Here is a 16,902-nt window from a genome sequence, read left to right on the forward strand (position 1 = left end):
GAAATCCTCCTCTAAACAAAGGGAGCTAACTTGATCCTTGTTGGCAATATGTAACTTTCACACAAAAAAAGCCCCTTAAACCACAGAGCATATCCATTCACTCTTTTGACTCAACTTCAATTTGCTTCAATTTCTAAGATTTTACCATTGTCACTTGAGAAGTTTGCTCTAATAGATTTCTGTATTCTATTTTAATGATTTCCTCATAAGTTAATAATACTTTGATTTCTTCAAAGAAGTTGATTGAATGTCATTAGTTCTTTTTTAAAAATAACAATAACCTAGCAATTTTTTCAAAGTGGTTTAAAACTATCATTTTTCAAGTGTTTTTTTTAACATTCATTTTCTCTTTTGAGCATCACAATTAACCTTGTGAAGTATAGGCTAAAAGTGTTATCATTCTCATTTTATAGATAAGGAAACTGAAGCTGCTTGAGATTAGGTGACTTGCTGTTAGCCACAGCTAGAAAATGTCAGAAGCAGGTTTCAAACCCTCATGTTCCTGACTCCAGAGGCTGCAGCGTTACATCCTGATACTTCCCCAGTAGTTGTTCAAAGAATGTTCAGAGAGGTCCTCTTACCTGTGGTTCTGAGAGGTTGGGAGGATCGTGGCTATCACACAGGACAAATTCAAAGGAATCCTCAAATATTTCTCCACCAAAGTGTCGATAGTAGATGATCCCATTAAAGAGATCTCTCTGAAGAAAACCAGGGACTGGATAGCCTGTTGGTTCACAGAACACCATAGACTTTTGCAAAACACTCTGTCTGGTACCCTATAATCTCCTACCTGTCTCCTGTAATTGTCATTGCCTACTAAAAACCATGCACCCCGAGGGTAGTCAATAAATACTATGGTGAAATCTCACTGGTGCAGAATAGTTATAGGAACAGTTGGAGTGAGAAAGAGAGGCAAGGTAGAGTGGTAGGGGGGAATCTAAATTGTAACTTGAAAAAAAAAGAAATGCACTTTTTCTCATGGCTAATGAGTTGTTGCTGAGGAGAGATTCTGACTTACCCTCTTTAATAAATATAAGAAACATCAGTCATTAGCACATTAATGGTTCATGGAAATGGACCTTGTAAAAGTTCTTTTTTGTGTATCTGAAATCAATTTGCTTTCTTTCATAAGCTAAATATCTTCCCCTCTTTAATCCTTTTAATACTACTCATTTCCATTAGCAACCTTTTCCCCCTTCCCTAATAGAAAGTATAAAAGCAACCTTAAGTCCAGCAAGGTCCAAATTATTAAAAAATTCTAACTAGAGGGTTTGAAATTAGAGTTTATAAGAGAATACCTGAAAAAAAATCCATAATGATGTGTGACTTCCTAAGAAACTATGTTTTCAGTGAACATGGAAAAGTTGTCTGGAAAAAAGGAGGAGGAGGAGGAGGAGGAGGAGGAGAAGGAGGAGAAGGAGAAGAAGAAGGAGAAGAAGGAGAAGAAGAAGAAGGAGAAGAAGGAGAAGGAGAAGAAGAAGAAGAAGAAGAAGAAGAAGAAGAAGAAGAAGAAGAAGAAGAAGAAGAAGGGGAGGAGGAGGAGGAGAAGGAGGAGGAGGAGAAGGAGGAGGAGAAGAAGGAGGAGAAGGAGAAGAAGGAGAAGAAGGAGGAGGAGGAGAAGGACATTCATTGTGCTGCAGTTGCCCTCTGGCTTACCAATGAGTCCTGGCCCTGGCTTCTTGATGATTTCCCCAGCCTGGGAAGGGTTAGTGATATTAAAGAAAATGTAGTCGTCACTGGAGTCCATGTCAGAAGCTTTCAGCATGGAGCCTTGGATGAGCACAGTCTGTCCCTCGTCTAGTTCAATCCCAACATTGGTTATGAGGAGAGGGGGGCTGTCATCTTTAGGCAGGATATTGATGGGAAACTTGTGGCGAGTGCTGTGGTGGCCATCAAAAATCCTGAAGACCACAAAGTCCTTGGTGGAGTCACTGTCATCATGATGGTAGCGAACAGCCCCAGCGTGAATGTCAGCTACAGTGAAAAGGAAGCCTTTCCCTCCTAGAAGAAAAAGGAAGAGAAGGAATCATTGAGATAAAAATATTAAAAACCCACAGAAAACAAAACAAAACAAAACAAACCATGTAGTAATCAATAGCACTACCACAGAGAAAGTTAGAGCTGGAGGGGACCTCAGAGACCACTGAAGGCCACCCTCAGTGTCTGGATGAGAAAAATGAGGCCGAGAGAGGGCAAATGACTTGTCCAAGGTCACACTGAGTTATCAGCAGACTCAAGATGGTAACTCAGGTTCCCTGACTTAGGTTCAGGGCTCCTTCCTTGGTATCATCACCACAATGTTCCTAAGTACAATAGAATACACAGAAGCCCTCCTGTTCTATCTTTGGATGGTGAGACTAATGGCCTCCATGGGGATGCAGACCAACAGTGGTCAAACTGGGGGGGGTGGTAGAGCACAGGGCTCATAAATCTCTCCTCCTCTAATGGAACTAAGAACACTGGTTTGGATACAAGCTGGACACTCCTCTTAAAAAGAAAGTGACATAGTTAAAGCCGTCCCCTACCAACAGAACCCAGGACATCATTTAATCTTGGGTTGCACCTCCTATTCATTTAAGACTGCTATAAAAATAGTATCAGTTTAATAAGTTTAATAAGGAATGATCTTATTGCTTTCCACACACATCTTGTAGTTGCAATGACCACTGTATGAGTAAGAGTAATCTGTTATAGTCTGATCTCGGCCTTTACATTAACTACATAAAAGGTTGTGGACAAGGCAAGGTAACATGGGAATAAGTTCTGGAAATTATTTCAGACTTTTTGTGAAATTAGATAAGTCACTTTATCCTTGGACATCCTACTTGAAAATGAAGACAAATCGTGGTCTTCCTTCTGAATCTCCAATAAGGCACACTTGTCGTGAGGGTAATTATGTTAAGTCCCTTGGACTCTTTAGAAGGATTTTGATCATAATCAAAAAGTACAGGATTTATTTTTTATGATGAATATTGCTAATTATTGGGCAACTGACCCTTCTTCACCAGTGAGGATCACAACTCCCTTAGGTTTATGAGTTACCATGGCCAAAATAATTCACCATTGTGACCACAAGTCACTTAACTCTCAACCTAGCTTCCTCAACTATAAAATGAGGATAATAGGGGCAGCTAGGTGGAGCAGTAGAAAGAGTACCTGCCTTGGATTCAGGAGGACCTGAGTTCAAATCCAGCCTCAGACACTTGACACTAGCTGTGTGACCTTGGGCAAGTCACTTAACCCCAATTGCCTCACCAAAACAAAAAAAAAATGAGGATAATAACAGGACCCACTTAACTGGATTATTGTGAAGATCAAATGAGATAATAATTTAATGTATTTTACAAACCTTAAAGCACTATATAAATGTTAACTAGGATTATTATTGTTATTAGTGCATCAGATTTATTTACCATTCCATATTTGTTTATATTTTAGACAAAGGTTTACATTTTATATACCATATTTATCTCACTTTAGGGATCTAGGAGTTGACCCATAAGGATGCTCTCTACAGAAAGAGATTGAGAAAAAATTTTATACCTCAGTAGAGAGTGAAAAATGTCTGACCTTCTTGTCAGATAAGTTTGTCAGCTTTCTTGTGATAATTGTTATTGAACATAAATAGGATGGTTCTCAAACAGATATATGGCCCTGTACTGAGCCTAATGGAAATACCTCTATAACTTATTACAACCTGTCTACCAATGCCTAGTTTTCGAGAGCTCAGGTCACTTCTGCAACAAGATGAACCACTGAAGGACTTTGGTGAAAGAATAATGATAGCCATATCTTACAGTGCTATGACCCATCCCATCTGAAGAATAATAATTAATAAACATAATCAAATAATTGAGGCAGCTTGGAATAATGGATAGTGCTGGGCTTAGAATCATGAAGATCAGGGTTCAAATGCTGCCTCTGAAATTTCCTAGCTATGTTACTCTTGATGAAACATTTAACCTTTATATGATTCAGTTAACTCTTTGGGATCTATCTAAAATAAATTGGGAAAATGTGTACATAGAAGAGGTTTCCAGACAAGGAGTTTCCCATGCTGAGGAAATTGCAGATATTCATATAATAAAGTAAGTATTCATTCCCTAGAAATTATTTTTTAAATAAGTGGAAATAATTAAAAAGAAACTACTGATTCTGGATGTAAGAATATGAGAGGGAAACATTTTGCTTGCCAAATGAGCAATTATAACCAATCAGGAAAAATATGTAACTAAAAAAGGTATAAGAGAATGTTGCCCAAAATGTAGGCTAAAACCCAAAACAAAAAAAGCAAAAAAGATTCCATTAATGAGACAGATCAGGGCAGCTAGGTGACAAAGTAGAATTTCAGACCTGGAGTCAGGAAGACTTATTTTCCTGAGTTTAAATCTATCCACAGACATTTTATTATCCATGTGACCCTGGACAAGTCACTTAAGCCTGTTTGCCTCAGTTTCCTCATCTGTAAAATGAGCTGGAAAAGGAAATGGCAAACCACTCCAGTATCTTTGCCAAGAAAACCCTAAATGGAGTCATGAAGAATAGGACAGGACTGAAATGACTTAACAACCATAATGGACTCCAGACAAGTCACTTAAATTCTTTTTTTTTTTTTTCATGGAGCAATGAGGGTTAAGTGACTTGCCCAGGGTCACACAGCTAGTAAGTGTCAAGTGTCTGAGGCCAGATTTGAACTCAGGTCCTCCTGAATCCAGGGCCCATGCTTTATCCACTGTGCCACCCAGCTGCCCCTACTTAAATTCTTAATGCCACAGGCAATTGTCAAAGACTATAGGTTGCTGAGCAATTGTTGATTGGCATGCATCGTGGATTTCCTTAGCAGGAGCACTCTACAGCAAAGAAATCATAGGTTGGTTCCCCTTAATATTATTACTTTAGGGTATGTTCTCAGCACAGCACCCATTCAGTAGCTTGAACGTGGCAGATCTTCAATAAATGTTTTGGGAAGTCATCTGAGCCAAAAAATAATGGTCTTCTTACCTCTTACAGTAAGTCGCCCATGCTGTAAACCATCAACAGTGACCAGGCGGACTGCACTGATGTCATCATTGTCTACTATCTGAAACTGCTCCCAGGTAATGGGCCTCGACTGTCCCTCCAGAAGGTTGAGACCTGAAAGAATTAAAAGAGGGCTTCTGAAAATTCTGTGTAAAGCCAATAGATCTATTTTTAAGAGAGTCGTGAGAATAGAGAAATCAGAGATTACCCTTACGGGATCGTCTGCAAATAGGCATTTCAAAAGCATTTTAAGGCACTCTGGATCATCTTTCCTTTCAAAAATACTCATTCCATTTTAGTTATTTGTCAAATCATGTTCTTAAGACAATTCTTGCCAAGGAAAATAGAGACAGCAATGAGCAAATGTGTTCACAGTGACTGCTATTCTGGTGATCTTCGCTAAGATCCTGGAACCATCAGATTTGGACCTCAAAAAGAACCACTGAAATCATCTAAGCACTTCAGTGTTGGTTTACAGATGAGGCCCAGAGAAGGGAAGAGACTTGTCCACAGAGGTGTTAAGTAGCTAATCAGAGATGTCCCATCACCCAAGGCATTGTTATTTTGATTAAATATAGATACCTCCAATCCAATCTAGCAAGCATGCATTAAGGGCCTTCCACGTGTAAAGCATCATGTCAGGAACAAGGGGTACAATTTAAAAAATCAAATATATTCATTTTGGCCACTTTCAAGCTTTTATTCTGAAGCTGTATCAAAATAAAAGTGTATGATGACCAAATTACGACTTACAGAACAGCTGAAAAAACTTACCTCCCCGCTTTCACTGAAGATGCAGGGATTATAAATATGGAATATTGCATACACTGTCAGTCAAAGTAGGTGAGTTTAGCTGAATTACTTTTTTCTTTCTTTTTTTTTGGCGGGGCAATGGGGGTTAAGTGACTTGCCCACGGTCACACAGCTAGTAAGTGTCAAGTGTCTGAGACCGGATTTGAACTCAGGCACTCCTGACTCCAGGGCCGGTGCTTTATCCACTGCGCCACCCAGCTGCCCCCTTTTTTTCTCTTTTTTAACCTCTATAAAAAGGAAAGGTTCCCTGGGTAAGGGATTATGGAAAAAGTTTTTGAAAATGAATATTATGTAAAAACAGTTATCAATAAAAAAGGGCAAATGAAAAGAATATATATCATAAATTACAAATGGTGTGAGAAAGAATTAATATGAACCTTTTAAGTTTTCTAAAATGTTATTTTTTAATTAAAATGTATACTTCTTTATTCAACAAATATTTTATTTTAACAGTATTTCATTCATTTTGTATATTTATTATCTCTCCTTCCCACTTCCCTTCTAAATTAAACATATATAAATAAAAATAAAACTTTCATAAATATATATATGCACAGTCCATTTAAAAATTCCTACATTGCACATGCATAAAAGATAAACTTTCTAAATTATCTTTTACCCTAATCAAATGAATGTCAATTAAGCTTAAAGTCAAATAATCTTTCAAAGAGGCAGCATGGTATAGCAGAAAGAGTGTTAGCCCTAAAGTCAGGCCCCACTTGAACCCTACCTCAAACACTAACTGTATGAACCAAGGCCTCTGTTTGCTCATCTGTAAAATGGACATAAAAATAGTTATGCTTCTACTCTTTAATGAAGAAAGTGTTCTGGAAACCTAAAGCATTAGAGAAATGTGGACTGAAATTCAGAGTAATATTAAGGTCCTTCTCAAGCAATTTTGGGACAGCTAGGTGACACGGTAGATAGAACACCAGGCCTGGAGTCAGAAAGACTCATCTTTCTGACTTCAAATCTGGCCTCAGACACTTACTATCTGTGTAACCATGGGCAAGTCACTTAACACTGTTTGCCTCAGTTTCCTCATCTGTAAAATGAACTGGAGAAGGAAATGGCAAACCAGTATCTTTGATAAGAAAACCCCAAATGGAGTCTTGAAATGCTGAACATGACTAAAACTGAACAAACAACAACAAGCAATTTGAGCCCTACAACCCTATTTAGTTCATTAATGAATATTGACAATCTTCCCTTTCTAGGGAATTCTTACACATAGAAGATAAGTATAATCACTTTCTTCACTTCACAGAAAAATTTCTGTTTGGTTCACCTGTGGTAGTAGTAAAGAGAGAACTTTGCCAGGAGGCAAAGGGCCTAGGTTCTTTTTTTTTTTTTTTTTTTTTTTTTTTTTGGCGGGGCAGTGAGGGTCAAGTGATCTGCCCAGGGTCACACAGCTAGTAAGTGTCAAGTGTTCGAGGCCAGATCTGAACTCAGGTACTACTGAATCTGGGGCTGGTGCTTTATCCACTGCACCATCTAGCTGCCCACCAGGGCCTGGGTTCTAACAGCTGATATTTACACAGTGCTTTATGGTTTACAAGTAACTGTGGATGCCTTAACATATCTGAACCTCAGAGCAGCCCTGTGAGGAAGGGATTGGACAAGTATTTTTACCCTCATTTTATAGATGATGAAACCAAGCTTCAGAAAGTTTCTGGTCTCCTTTCTACCACTGTGTGAACTTGAGACTTCTTTATTGAGAATGACATTAATGATCCATAATCCTAATGACAAAAATATAATGCCCACGACTCACAATTATACAAAACATCCATTTTAAGAAGGCTAAAAGGCTTAATTCTTTGGTTACAGATTGGACTAGATGACTTTTGAGGTCTCATAATTTTGGGGTGCTATGATTCTATAAATCCAGCATCTTCAGGCTTCAGTTGTAAAATGACTATCATAGATTAAGAGCTGGGAGTTACCTTAGAGACCATCAGGTTTATTTTACAAATGAGGAAACTGAGGCACAGAGAGGTTAAATGACTTGCCCACAACCATACCACTAATAAGTGTCCGAGGCGGGATTGGAGCCTAGGTCTTCTTGACTCCAAGTCCAGAGTTCTATTCACTACTTCATGCTGTGTGGCTAAAATTATTTCTTACAGTTCCTTCCATCTTTAAAATGCATGATCTCTTTAGTATATCCTTTGCACAGCAGTAATATTGAGTCTCACCCATGTTCCATGACACTCGAGGAGCATTCGTGTCTGCTGTTCTGATAGAGATATGGACTGTGATTGGTAAGCTCTTTGCGAAGAAGAAGTCGTATACTTCAAACTCCACCTGTTAAACACAGAGAGATCCATTTGCAGCACTCATCAACAAGAAACCATATAAAACAGGGCATGAACTAGAAGGAAAATGAAAACAGATACTGGCTGCTTCCTACCTGATGTCGGAGCTTCACTACAGCCATTCAATTTAATTTAACAAGAACTTATTAAGCACCTACTCTATGCAAAGCACTATGCCAGGCATCAGCACTACAAAGAGGATGGTATAATAGTTCTCAAGGATTTTACATTCAACTGGGGAGGGAGGAGACACACACAATATTTATAACATAAAGTATATACAAACTAATTTGGTAGAAGTATACTAACTAGAGGAATCAGGAAAGACCAAAGGTCCCACATAAAGTGAAGCTTGAATTTAGCCTTGAAAGGAGTGAGAAATTACAAGAGGTGAAGGTAGAGAGGATACACTCAAAGCCAGGGCTTCTTAACCTGGGGTGTACAGACTGGTTCATGGATAGATTTCAGGAGACCCATGCACTTGGATGGGAATGCTTCTTTATTTTCACTAACTTTTGATTTCCTTTAAGCCCTGTGTATTTTAAATACATTTAAAATAGCAGCTTTTTTAGTGGTGGCAAAGAATTGGAAACTGAGGTGATGCCCATCAATTGGGGAACAGTTGAACAAGTTGTGGTATAGGATAGTGATGAAATACTATTGTGTTACAAGAAATAATGAGTAGGATGACTTCAGAAAAATCTAGGAAAATTTATATGAACTGGTGCAAAGTGAAATGAGCAGAACCAGGAGAATACTGTATACAGTAACAGCAATACTGTAAGGATGATCAACTTTGAGAGACTTAGCTATTGTGATCAAGACAATGATCCAACATAATTCCAAAGGACCTATTATGAAAATTTTTATCTATTTCCAGAGTGTGAACTGACGAGTTCTGAGTGCAAACTGAAACATACTTTTTTTTTTTTGTCTTTTTGTGTGTGTGTGTGAGGCAATTGGGGTTAAGTGATTTGCCCAGGGTCACACAGCTAGTAAGTGTGTCTGAGGCTGGATTTGAACTCCGGTCCTCCTGAATCCAGGGTCAGTGCTTTATCCACTGTACCACCTGGCTGCCCCCTGAAACATACTTTTATTTATTTTTCTTGCTTTTTTCCCTACATATGTTTTATAGGACTTCATATGTATAATTGATACATCGTTTGCATTCTCAGAGGTTGGCAGAGGAGTGGAAGGGAAGGAGAGAATTTGAAACGCAAAATTTTTTTAAATGAATGTTAAAAATAAAAATAATAAATTTTTTAAAGAAATGCATTGAAAAATATTATCCTAAGAAACAGTCCATAGGCTTCATCAGATTGTCAAAATGGTCCATGGTACAGAAAAAGTTAAGAATCCCTGCCCTACACCCATGATCTTAAATTTAAATTGCATATTTAAGTTTATATCACTGGTATAGTTATATTGTTACTATCTTAATGTTTCTCTTCACAAAAATTTATACTTTAATGATATATTGATCCGACCAAGGGAATGCAGGCCTTTTTATATCAACCAGCAGCTACCTGAAGGCTTGAGTTTGAGATCTGTATACTAAAAGCAATTCTTATTTCAAGCACAAAGGAGGAGATATCACTAATGATAAGGGTCTGGGGTAACTCTCCTTGAAGGAAGGACACACCTAAGAAGTAAGGGAGATATGGGGTGGCTGCTGCCTGAGAGGGTGCCAGTGGACAGAGATAACTCTAGAAATCAGGACCACTACCCCTCATTCAAGCTTTCCCCACCCCCAAAGGGAACTTTCCATTGTCAGATGGACAGTCACCCCATCCACCCTCTATAAAAGCTTTGGCATCCCTTCCATTGAAGGGAGGAGAAAAAATATCTGTCTCTAAGCCATCTCCTCCCCAAGAAAAAAGTCTTCCATCTTGGTCACCTTCTCTAGAGCCCAAATAAAATACCATTTTATTCTAATTGGATTGTTTGTGAGAGGTGTAATTCTTTATTTTTTTTTGTTTTTGTTTCTTTGGGGTTTTTTGTGAGGCAATTGGGGTTAAGTGACTTGCCTAGGGTCACACAACTAGTAAGTGTCAAGTATCTGAGGCCAGATTTGAACTCAGGTCCTCTTGACTCCAGGGCTGGAGCTCTATCCACTGCACCACCTAGCTGCCCCCAGGTGTAATTCTTTAAAGAGGAATACCTAAGGACCCCCACCACCTATTTTGCCTGTGACAACTAATAAAAGAATTAATAAGCATGGAATACATGTCCTATGTTGAAGAGAGTGTTGGTTTGGGAATTGGAATTCTTGGATTCACACCTGGACTCTTATCACCTACATGAAATAAGGTAATTTGCTTCACTTTTCTTGGTTCAGTTTTCCTCCTGTGATAGATTAAATGATTGGTAAGGTAGCCCTTCCTGTTCTGGATATTTATAAGAACATATACTTAGATAGAAAAAGATTAAAATAGAAATAAATAGAAAAAAATAGAAAAAGATAAAAACAAGATAATAACAATTCTATAAAGTACTGGTCCAAATCATAACCATCAATAAACCAGTTGGAATCAGGACCATTGCAAGCCTCCTTTCAGAAGCCTTGCCCAAACCAGCTGGGCCCCAAACCCACAGGTGATGGTGGCTTCCAGGCCATAAGCATTTCATAGGAACATAGTCTTAAGGCTGGAAGCAAAGAGCCCCACCTCATCCAACCCCTCCAGCAGAGGTTAACTGACTTGTACAAGTCAGTAACTATACACAATGCTAAGATCACCTACAGTTTGGATTGCCTTTATTCAAATAAAAGAGATAGTTATTTGTGTGTTTTGTAAAAGCATGTGTGTGATACAGCATTTTCCTACTGGTCTATGAGCTCCACGAAGGCAAAACTGTGTCTTCTCTAAAGCGAATAAAGTACAAACAGTAGGTGTTTAAATAAATGAATTTAATAAACTGAGGGTCCTTGCTCTAAGAGTCATGACATTTCCCACACCCCTCAGTTTCATGGTCCATTTGGTATTTCCAAAGCCAAATTACCCACACAGTAACCCTCTAACTAGTGGCACAGTTGGCTCTGTAGCAGGAGGTAAGTCCGTGTCAATAATTAGAAAATTACTCCATCACGGGAAGTTTGGAGAGGCAAGGTCACGAGAAGAATAACTAGGCCTCTCACAGTTGAGAGAGGGAAATTAAAGCAAAGGGTCTACAGTCTAAAAAAGTCTTTCTGTCCTTGAGGGTGAGGATTGGGAGGGGGGGATGCTTAAATTACACAGAAGGCAATTTGCTAACCCTGGGAACATTCATTTTCTGCAATAAACCTTAACGATGTCAATTTAAACTTTTCACCATGTTTTCACCAACTTCCTGGTAGGTCTTAAGGTAAGAGGCTATTATATGAGAGACTGTAGCTTAGCTATTCTCTAGCAAAACTAGAGGAAACGAGCTTAAATTGCAGTCAGGGGCGGCCTTCAATCAGACAAGAAGAATCTCCTGACGCAGAAGAGTACTCAGTATTAGAGTGAGTTTCCAAGTGAGGTCTGGGATCTTCATACATTTACATCTACATAAATATCCATTTATTTTCCATAAACCTCAGAACTCTTCCGAAGAAAGGTCCTGCCTTCATTTTTAAGAACCCTTCCATACATAATAATCCAGGGGCCACCTGGGCAGTCTTTATGTCTATGCCTGGATTCTCCTCTCCTGAAGAAAATCTAAGTGAATGCCATTTAACAGGATCAGGAAAAATGGTGATGAACTGAATGGCCACTTAAGGTCTCCAGTAAGCCATGAGCATTGTTTCCACCCAAGTTACCTCATAATTTCTCCTCTGTGTGTGACTGCTGTTGGGAGGCTGATAAGCAATCTGCATGTCACTTAGATCTTTCCAAGTGAATGAGGAGATCTCTTTGGTGTGATCCAACAGGTGTGTGAAATACCCTTGGAGAGGAGGCTTGGTGATGTTGAACACCAGCAAAGATTTGGGTGTCTCATCATCTTCACAGTCCACAGTTGAGGTGGTGACAGAGCTCAGGATGAACTGATCTGCCTCCAGGATGTAAGCAGGCATGAATGCAGCCCTGGGGATCTGATTGGGAAAGGCGGCTTCGATGGAGATAGGCAACCACATACTCTCTGACTTTGGGAGGGGGAAAAAAAACACATTAGAAAATGCATAAACATAAAAAACCAATATGCTGCCCCCTTCACCAAGCTTAACTAGTACAGAGTTTATGATACTCTCATCATGAGCTGGATGTGCCAAGATCACAGTAGCTATGGGGCAGCTAGGTGGCACAGTGGTCAGGAGAACCTGAGTTCAAATCTGACTTCAGATGTTTAATACTTATTAGCTGTGTGACCCTGAGCAAGTCACTTAACCCCAATTGCCTCACCAAAAAAAAAAAAAAAAAAAAAAAAAAAGATCACCGTAGCTTGGATTTAGAGCCAGAGAGCAACCCCAACCCTGAAAGTCCTTTACCTCAATTCCCCTCACTTTTTTTTACATATGAAGAAACTGAGGCCCAAAGTAACACACTGCCTTGCCCAAGGTCACACAAGAACTAATTTAAACATAGCTCCTTTGATTATAAATTCAGTGTTCCTTCCACAGTACCACGTGGGCTCTCTGTTTCTTGTTATAGCCTCAAGTGTCTTGAGTAGAGTAGGCATTTAACAAATGTGTATTGAATTGAAAGTATTCAATTGCTGTATTTTCCAAAGACCAAACCACCTCTTTATCCAAAAATAAAAATGGAAAAAATATTCTCCAGACATTAACACATAATTCGATACATATTTTTTCATGTATTTACTTATTCATAAGGACAAACACAATTACTACATGCATATTCCACAAACTGGATAGCAGGCAATGGAAAGTATACAGGTAGCATGGCATAAAGCAGATAGAGTTCTGTTCCCAGAGTCAGGAATACCTATATCTCTGCCTCTGACACTTACTGGCTGGGTGATTAGTGGGTTACTTACCCTGTCTGAGTTCCAGCTGACTGGTTCTACGGTAAGTGTGAGGGATAACCAGTGAACATCATATACACTCTACTGGTGTCCCAAAAGTCAATTTCACTAAGACTTTGGAACATCTCTATACTGTCACACAGTTGTTAGGAGGCTCAAATGAGATAAAGTATATAAATTACTTTGAAAATTGTCAAATAATAAGAATAGAAAGGTTAATTGTTATTTTTCATTGAGGTGGAGAATCCTTTCAAAGTGTGAGGCATTTTCATGTGGGTAGCTAGGTAGCTGATAAAGTGCCAGGCCTGGAAGCATGAAAACCTGAGTTCAAATCCAGCCTCAGACATTCACTATCTCTGTGACCTTAGACAAGTCACTTAACCTCTCTTTGTCTCAGTCTCCTCATCTATAAAGTGGGGATAATAATGTCACCTACTTCCCAGGGTAGTTGTGAGATAATCAGCATAGTGTCTGGGACATAATAAGTGCTATAAAAATGTTATCTATTATTATTATCATTATTAGGAAGTACACAAAACTATGATGCAGGAGACTCGAATTCTAGATACTGCTCTGCTGCAAGTTAGCTATAATGACCTTGGATAAATCATTTACTTGCTCTCAGTTTTAGTTTCTCCTTTAAAATTAGACTAGATTAGATGGTGTTTAAGGCTCCTTCCCATTCTAACATCTTCTGGTTCAAAGATATTGGCATATTATAACCATCATTACCAATAAAGTTACCATGAGAGTTGAATTAAGTCTCTTGAGCAGAAGAAATGCCAGGGGACTGAAGGAGTCCAAACTAATTAGTTATTTTTCCCCAAAACAACTTTCTTAAATTAAAAGCAGGTATGATAAAGTTTTTGCAAAAACATCTGTTATCTATGATAGTGTAAAAGTAGCATCTTAGATTAAGACTAAAACTGGGTCATAGGAAAAAAGGATTTAGAATGAGCAGGAACCTTGGAGACTAGCTGGTTTAATTTCTTCCCTTTGGAGAGGGGGAACAGAACTATCCATATGACATGAAATAACTACCAGTCTTTCAGACAATCCCAAAGCATGTTAATGCTTTCATCTGGGGTAGAAGACTAGAGAAACTGGATTAGTAAAATAGCATTTTAGAACTAACAAGGGTTAGATAACCAATGGACAACCTGTATGATCTACTGACAACCTCATGCCATCAAGGAAAAATGAGGAAGGTCTTAAGCATCTTGAGTATACTCCCTTTGGCAAAACTATAGGCAGGCATGAGTAAAAATCTCCTTCTGAAGATGGCAATCCATCTATGCCTAGCAATTTTTAGCATAAGTACCACAGTATATTCTCGAACAATCTTTATTAGAAGAGATTAGGAAGGGGGCAGCTAGGTGGCGCAGTGGATAAAGCACCGGCCCTGGATTCAGGAGTACCTGAGTTCAAATCCGGCCTCAGACACTTGACACTTACTAGCTGTGTGACCCTGGGCAAGTCACTTAACCCCCATTGCCCCGCAAAAAAAAAAAAAAAAAAAAAAGAGATTAGGAAGAGAGATAAGCAGCTTAATTTCTGGAAAAGCCTGCTCAATGCCCTATCTCCTTAACACCCCACTTACTAAATTCCATGTTTTGACAAAACTAAAGTTTTTCTGCCTGCTTTAGTTCAAAATAATTTGTTACAGATAGCAGTTTTGGTGGAAGCTAGTTTCCTATATCTTCTATGGACCTCATTCATCAGTACATATATCTTGTATAGAGACAATGTTGTTATGGACAACAGGACTAAAATTGAACTGGGGAAAAACAGGCTATATTTCCTTTGGGCTATTACGTAGCTTTAAGGGCCCCAAGATCTTCCCTGAAACAATATTCTTCCTATGACATTGCATGGTTATGAGTTACAGAACACCACAGTCCCCAAACAACTAACAATGAGATCAACCAATAGGAAATACAGAGGTGGAGATGGGGCGTAAGCAGGATATATGACAAAATAAATAATAATAATAATAATAATAATAAAACAATGTACTGGGAAAGTGATATGTAGGACAACATAAGAGAAATACATGACCAGAAAAAGAAATCACCCAATATTCCCTGGGCCCCAGTTCCTTCATCTGAAAAATAAGGGGATTAGAGATTCCAACTCTTGGTCTATGATTCTACATATCAAAAGAAAGAGGAAACCAAGTGTCAACCTGTATGTTTCATTGCTATTCTCATGATTTCAGGAGCATGTAAGGAAGGCCTCTGGAATGATGGATGGATATCCTAAGGTGAACTTATAGGAGGACAGACAGGATTTACAGGATGGCCGGTCTTGGAGTGGTTTCAATCTGTATTGTTTGAAGGAATAACCACATTCATGAAACCACACAGTCTCTGGAGTAAATGCTGCTACATAGGCTCATCCCAAGGAGAGTGAAATCTGATGGAGATGACCATCTAGGGCAGTCTTTTTTGTTGTTGTTGTTGTTTTGTTTTTTTGAATTTTTGCAGGGCAATGAGGGTTAAGTGACTTGCCCAGGGTCACACAGCTAGTTAAATGTCAAGTGTCTGAGGCTGGATTTGAACTCGGGTACTCCTGAATCCAAGGCCAGTGCTTTATCCACTGCACCACCTAGCTGCCCCCTAGGGCAGTCTTAAATGGAAAAAGAAGACCTTAGCAAAGAACAAAATGCCATCTGAAGGGCATGTATATGTGTAAGGGGGAAAGGAGTTACTATTGCCAAGTAGCCAGCTATAGTTCCACCTGAATTATCCAGGGCAGAAAGGAGGAGAGAAGTAGATGGAACAAGATTATGATTTGCTGATTGTATATAAGTTCTCTGTATCTTTTTTAATCACCACTGTTAAGATTATCGCTGCCTCTTCCTCAAGTGTACCACCTCCTTGAGTCCTTGGCCTGCCCAACAACACCAAGGGGCCTCCCTAAGACCCAGGATCCAAAGATAAGGATCCCAACTTTATTTAAGTGGTATTAAGTACACCAGAAAATAGGTGCCCATAACCCTGAGTTCTACCTTGTATATGGATTTACTCCTGATATCAGTGAGGTCCAGTCTGATGGATATATAATCAACATTCGGAGAAGGGGGTTGCAGGTGCTGATATCGTAACCCCATTAGCAGGAACTCCTCACAGCTGACTTTGAGACTATCAATTTTCTTCAACCCTTGGGCACAGCTTCCACTAAGGCACCTTGGATCTTTCCTGTATTCTAAAGTGAACAGATAATGCATTAAAATTTTCTTTCATTAAAAATGTGAGAAAACAAAAGCCAACACATGACAAAGCCTCTCTCTCACAGATTCCATACCAACCCCTTCTTCCACCAACCCTCCCCACAATGATCATGTGTTCCCTTTTCATCAGACATCATAGCCACAGCAGAGTTGGTGGTTATCCTCAAAGGGTGTAATTTGCTGAAAAGTACAATCAATTGACCAGGCCACAAGGCTCTCATGATCCTCTCTACCCCCTCAGGAAACACAGTACCAGAAAACTAAATGAATTATGTGTTCTTTACCATTCAATCAGCCCTTCCTATTCATCCTAGGCAAATGGGCTGGGGGCTCATTTCAAAGCAGCTTTTCTCAAAGGCTTCGTGTGTGGCATATGAAGGTCAGTGGCCTCACAAGTTTAGTGAAAACAATATAATTAGTTATCCTTTGGTCAAAGTCTCTCACAACTCATCTAGGCAAAGAATGTGAAATGTTCTCTCTTAGGGCTTCAATGGAATCATTTGCTAGCCACCAGGGATAAGCAATTGTTTCCATTATCATAATGAAATAAGTTAATTATAGAAATAATCTCTCACCTAC

General features: G+C 39.1%; 1 protein-coding gene across 1 annotated transcript in view; it reads right to left on the bottom strand.

The window, feature by feature from the left end:
• FREM1 (FRAS1 related extracellular matrix 1) overlaps nucleotides 1-16,902 on the bottom strand; it is a 176,920-nt gene that overhangs the window by 117,765 nt on the left and 42,253 nt on the right. The window contains exons 5-10 of the mRNA XM_043978303.1: nucleotides 16,102-16,298; nucleotides 11,929-12,252; nucleotides 8,031-8,139; nucleotides 5,002-5,133; nucleotides 1,657-2,001; nucleotides 582-724 (exon numbers count right to left, since the gene is read on the bottom strand). Of these exons, the coding sequence (XP_043834238.1) occupies nucleotides 582-724; nucleotides 1,657-2,001; nucleotides 5,002-5,133; nucleotides 8,031-8,139; nucleotides 11,929-12,252; nucleotides 16,102-16,298 (1,250 nt within the window). The remainder of the gene's footprint in view (nucleotides 1-581; nucleotides 725-1,656; nucleotides 2,002-5,001; nucleotides 5,134-8,030; nucleotides 8,140-11,928; nucleotides 12,253-16,101; nucleotides 16,299-16,902) is intronic.

The sequence above is a fragment of the Dromiciops gliroides genome, chromosome 1, assembly GCF_019393635.1.
Source record: "Dromiciops gliroides isolate mDroGli1 chromosome 1, mDroGli1.pri, whole genome shotgun sequence".
Classification (NCBI taxonomy): domain Eukaryota; kingdom Metazoa; phylum Chordata; class Mammalia; order Microbiotheria; family Microbiotheriidae; genus Dromiciops; species Dromiciops gliroides.